The sequence below is a fragment of the Phyllopteryx taeniolatus genome, chromosome 6, assembly GCF_024500385.1.
Source record: "Phyllopteryx taeniolatus isolate TA_2022b chromosome 6, UOR_Ptae_1.2, whole genome shotgun sequence".
Taxonomy (NCBI): domain Eukaryota; kingdom Metazoa; phylum Chordata; class Actinopteri; order Syngnathiformes; family Syngnathidae; genus Phyllopteryx; species Phyllopteryx taeniolatus.
Window position 1 is genome coordinate 27,398,796 of NC_084507.1, and position 5,519 is coordinate 27,404,314.

The 5,519-nt window shown below is 47.0% G+C and overlaps 1 protein-coding gene across 1 annotated transcript; it reads left to right on the plus strand.

Annotated features, from left to right (window-relative positions):
- Nucleotides 1–10: 10 nt before the first annotated feature.
- On the plus strand, nt 11–3,877 carry tent5ba (terminal nucleotidyltransferase 5ba). Its single transcript, XM_061776165.1, has 2 exons — nt 11–316; nt 2,280–3,877. Exons 1-2 carry the CDS (start codon nt 149–151, stop codon nt 3,306–3,308), a joined length of 1,197 nt encoding a protein of 398 aa, XP_061632149.1. The 5' UTR covers nt 11–148; the 3' UTR covers nt 3,309–3,877.
- Nucleotides 3,878–5,519: the final 1,642 nt, after the last annotated feature.

Below are 5,519 nucleotides of genomic sequence, written 5' to 3' on the forward strand. Positions count from 1 at the left end.
CGCTTGAGCTCGCAGGGCGGACTTCTCGGCTACCAGCTGACCCAACACTTCCTCCACCGAACTCCGTCCAACAGAAAAAGGGACGCACTCAGTGGAATATCCCACAGGAATCCCTTTTCTTTCCCTTTCCGTGCGTTTCTCTCGGGGCATGTCGATCGGCATGGAGTGCGGGGATGCCTCGAAGCACAGCCGGCGTTTCTGCGTGTTGTCCTGGGATCAGGTGCAGCGTTTGGATTCCATCCTGGGGGAGGCGGTGCCCATCCACGGCCGGGGAAACTTCCCCACGCTGTCCATGAGACCCCGACAGATTGTTCAGGTAGACAAATGGAAATCTGCTTATATTTGAGCGGTAAAGTACTTGACGTTGCATGTTGCTAAAACTTAATTGTAAGCACAGAACATTCTAATCAACCCTCTACTCCTCATCTTGAGCAATATTTCCATAAAGTCTTACATTCTGCACTTCGCTCTCAATTTTTTTATTTTTATTTTTTTTACATGTTTAAAAAAACTATATATCTCTTCAGGAGTTGTCAGCCTGTCTCACATGAGCCACAGAAATGGCCTTAATTGCAACTTCAACCCCCCCCAGCCCTCCCCCAACCCCCCACATTTCCAGTGGCTCGCTTACACACTTTTTCCTTCCCTTGTGGCGTCTGGGCAGACACTTGGCTATCTGCAAAGCGTCTTCTCGTGAGTCAAAATTCCACTTATGGTCTATCTCAAGCCTCACAGTCATGCCGCACTTATTTTATTCCCACGTTGATGATGATGATCTCAGCGAGCGTGAAGCCCTGAGCTCATGCTTGTGGTTATGGAAAGATGAATACTCCATTGAGTGTTGCAGGAAACTTAAATTGCAGCTTGGAGCCCCCTGAAGTGGAGGCGCATGCTCTCTTTTGGTTTGTATGCAGACCCCGAAGCCAAACTTTTCATGTTGTTGGGATAGAATGGTATAGAATATTTACAAGTTAATTTCCTGGCATGACTAACTAGAACGATGCGATGAGTGAAAATTCTACGATTTTGGTTCATGCAGTGTTAGAGGATGAGAAGATTGTTTTATAATGTCCACGTTTGCCTTTTTATTTAGTTCATAGCGAGCCAGCTTTTTATTACGGAAGTCCCCCCTGTCGCTTTTATCGGTGCTCTCTTACTATATAAGGAAAGACATGCGCCTGGTCCCCGCTAAGGTTTCACCTCCACACTTGCAGCTTCTGCAGAAGCGCTGCATAATGTAAATCTGAGCGTCCACATTCCAGGATCTGACATCAATGCAGGCAAAGTTCACGTTCTCCCGGGCTGAGTCATTACGAACAAATCATGTTGTGAAGATTGTGTGAGGGCTTGCCTTGCCTAGAGCAAAAAAGTTTGTCTCTAGCCTGACCCTGGATATATAAATAGGTCTTAACACACTCTAATCTGATGGGTCAGTGCTGCGGGGCGTGGGGGTGGGGGAATTAGGATTGTGTACGTCTCTGTTTGTCTGCAGTGAAGACTCGTGAAGGTCCCGTGTACTTTTACAGATGGATGGATCGTGATTGGATCATGAGCCATTCCTTTCCACAGAGAGATGACACACGATGTGGTATGCTTTGGATCATGAGTTCTTGCCTGCCATAGAGAGTTGAGTGTATATATAAATAGGCCCACGTGATGTGATATGCTTTCAATCCTGAGCGTCTCCTTTTGAGAGGTAGATAATGTGGCTCGAGACCATGACCTGTTCCTTTCCATGGTTAGATGACACATGATGTGGTTTGCTTTGGATCACGAGCCGTTCCTTTTCGTAGACGTGCTACAAATGAGCAAAGTAGCTGGTTTTTTTCTTCAGAAACTCATTTTATTCAGGTTACTGACGACAGTCTAGTTCCCGGCTTCGAATCCCCCTCTTCGTATGTGGCAAAACACTTTCGTTGAACCGTTATCCAGGTCACCAAGAGAGGAAAGGAAACGCAGCTGACACTTAGCGACCCATACGCTAAGAAGGAAAGCCACAAAGCAAAGGTTTTCGCATCAACTGCCTGCCAGTGAGCAGGGAGCTCACAAATATACAGCATACATGTTACAGCATGTGTGTGTGTGTGAGAGATGAGACGGTTTGAGACTGCTGCGCTATCTTTGGCCTCCTCCGCTTTCATTTAACCCGACGCCGATGCTGACAAAATGGACTTTGAGAGCAGGAGTATTGCTCTAGCCTTCACAAAGCGGCTGATTTCAATGTACAGTATTTCCATGCACGAATTTAACGCCCCGCTGCGTGTGTTTCTCTCGTCTAGGTGGTACGGGCGCGGCTGGAGGACAAGGGGGTGCGCGTTAAAGACGTGAGGCTGAACGGCTCGGCCGCCAGCCACGTGCTCCACCAGGACACCGGGCTGGGCTACAAGGACCTGGACCTGATCTTCGGAGTGGCGCTGAAGGATGACCAGGCGTTCCGACTGGTGAAGGATGTGGTGTTGGACTGCCTCTTTGACTTCCTTCCCCCTGGAGTCTCCAGGGAGCGCATCACGGCGCTGACCCTCAAGGAGGCCTACGTGCAGAAACTGGTGAAAGTCTGTAATGACACGGACCGCTGGAGCCTCATCTCGCTGTCCAACAACACGGGCAAGAACGTGGAGCTAAAATTTGTGGACTCTTTGAGGCGGCAGTTTGAGTTCAGCGTGGACTCCTTCCAGATTTGCCTCGACTCTCTGCTCCTGTTCGACCGCTGCTCCGAGACGCCCATGTCGGAGAGCTTTCACCCCACGGTGGTCGGCGAGAGCGTGTACGGCGACTTCCAGGAGGCCATGGATCATTTGCGTCAGAGGACCATAGCCACGCGAAGCCCCGAAGAGATCCGAGGGGGCGGCTTGTTGAAGTACTGCCACTTGCTCGTACGGGGCTTCCGAGCAGCCTCCGAGTCCGACATGAAGCAGATGCAGCGCTACATGTGCTCGCGCTTCTTTATTGACTTCTCCGACATTGGCGAGCAGCAGCGAAAACTGGAGGCTTACCTCCAAAACCACTTCGCCGGCATGGAGCACAAACGCTACGAGTGCCTGCTGACGCTGTACCAGGTGGTGAACGAGAGCACCGTGTGTCTGATGGGTCACGAGCGGCGCCAGACGCTCAGCCTCATCTCCATGCTGGCGCTGAAGGTGCTGGCCGAGCAGAACGCCATCCCCACGGTGACCAACGTCACGTGTTACTACCAGCCCGCGCCCTACGTCCAGGACATTAACTTCAGCAATTACTACATCGCACACGTGCAGGCGCCGCACATGTCGCCGTGCACCGCTTCCTATCAGACGTGGCTGCCGTGTAGCTGAGGCCAATGCGCCCAAAGATGGATTGCTTTTTGTATCTTTTCGCAGAAAGAGGACTGAACACAGACAAAAAAAAAAACACGTTTGCCAAATGTGATTCGATTTAAAACGAACACACAAAACAATCCTGTTCTGCTGTACGTACGATTGAGCCGACACAACATCCATGAGATTGCTGGTCATTTTTTAAGCTGTAGCGATAATGTCTTATTTAAAGTAAAATAAAAAAAAAAACAAATTCATAATAATAAAGAAGTCTTTATGAAGCTTTTTATAGAAATACAATCTTTAGGTGACAATTGTTAAAGCTGATGATATTGTCGCACTTTGGCTTTGAATTTCTGTAAAATACTGGACCAAAGATGTATTTTCTCAGAAAGGGAATTATTTTTTGTTTGATTTGTAATTCCAAGTGCCTAAAATGACCTGTGAAATATTCTCGAGAATGTTTGTAACGTGAGAACTGTGCATTCAGGGTTTTTTTTTTTTTTTTGGCGTGTGTCTAGAATACTCCGTCTGTCTTTAAGGAGCAGAAGCATTCATTTTTGTGAGATTAAAAAAAGGAAAAGTCATTTTTTTGTGTTGTGGTTATTCTTGTTTTCATCTGGGCCCGAGAGTGGACCGTGATGGTAAATGGTAGAAGGATAATATAAATGTTGAGTTTTGCAAGAAGCAATTAGTGAAATTGATCTTCAAATCCTCGTCTGTCTTTTCCATCTCATCTAGGAGACTGCTTTCCAGCAAGGCACGTATACTTTTGGCTGCATTTGTTAAATGGGGGGGCTGAGGATTCGTTACGATCTGAGGACATGAACCAGAAGGAGGCTTTTCTCAAGCACAATGGCTTCTCTCTCTTCTGATACGAAACTAAAGCTTTTTTTTTTTTTTTTTTTTTTTTTTTTACAAAGGCTTGCCTGTTCTCCCACTCATGATACTGCTGGAAACCCAACCCGGTTTGCTTGACTGACACCATAACCCAGTTGTGGTCTAAAATCTTGATGGCGATACAGCGATAGCATGGATGGAGAAGCTGCAAACCACCTGGTTCTGACCTCACATTTTATCCTTTAAGCCGTTTATTATTAGGGACGCTTCTATTTGTACTGTGGTGGAAAAATATCACATTGTATAACAACAGCCCACCTGAATTTACAACTGTGTTTTTAGTATTTTCGTTTTATTGACTTTCCCCTGGCGGCACGGTGGAGGACTGGTTGGCACATCTGCCTCACAGTTCTGAGGACCGGGGTTCAAATGCTGGCCTCGCCTGTGTGGAGTTTGCATGTTCTCCCCGTGCCTGCGTGGGTTTTCTCTGGGCGCTCCGGTTTCCTCCCGCGTCCCAAAAAACACGAGTAGTAGGTTGATTGAAGACTCTAAATTGCCCGTAGGTGTGAATGTGAGTGCGAATGGTTGTTTGTTTATATGTGGCCTGCGATTGGCTGGTGACCAGTTCAGGGTGTAGCCCGCCTCTCGCCCGAAGATAGCTGGGATAGGCTCCAGCAAGCCCGTGACCCTAGTGAGGAAAAGTGGTACAGAAAATGGATGGATGGATGCTTTTCCCCTTTGTAGTCTTTATCTTAATTGGTTTCTACCAACTGCCTACCCTTTGGAACGCCATGAGGTGATTTGGACACAAAAGGGACACAGTACAATGCTTTTAAAAAAGTTATACACAGTTAAATCACAAATAATGTATACTCTGGCAATTGGTATGTTTAAGATGGCGTTGACAAATGGAAGTGTCGAAAGACTGTAATACGTCTTAAAGAGATTAATAATCAGTAGGAGTCATTTTTTTAGCCATCCATTCATTTTGTATAGTGTTTGTCCTCATTAGATCTGATTTTGGGCGAGAGGCATGGTACATCCCGGACTGGTTGCCAGCCAATCACAGGGCACATACTGTATAGACAAACAGCCATTCATATTCACACCGATGGAGATTTTAGTCTTCTGTAGAATCTTCAATGAACCTATCATGCATTTTTGGGGGGAATGTGGCAGGAAGCTGGAGGAAAACCCACCAAAGGAACATCCTACTGTAACTCCACACAGGAAAGTCTGAGCTCAGATTCAAACTACTAACCACTAGTTCACCGTGCTGCCCTCTCTGACCGCCATAATAATGGAAACGTGCTTACGACAGGTTAGCAATTGATAAGCAACAGAGTTCAAATGGGCTCAGCAGTTAACTCTTTAATGCCCATCGTGGCC

Excerpts from the sequence above, each read along its gene's own strand:
- tent5ba (XM_061776165.1), top strand. The coding sequence starts at position 149 with ATGTCGATCGGCATGGAGTGCGGGGATGCCTCGAAGCACAGCCGGCGT. Across the intron at positions 317-2,279 it reads GACCCCGACAGATTGTTCAG|GTGGTACGGGCGCGGCTGGA; the intron begins GTAGACAAATGG and ends TCTCTCGTCTAG.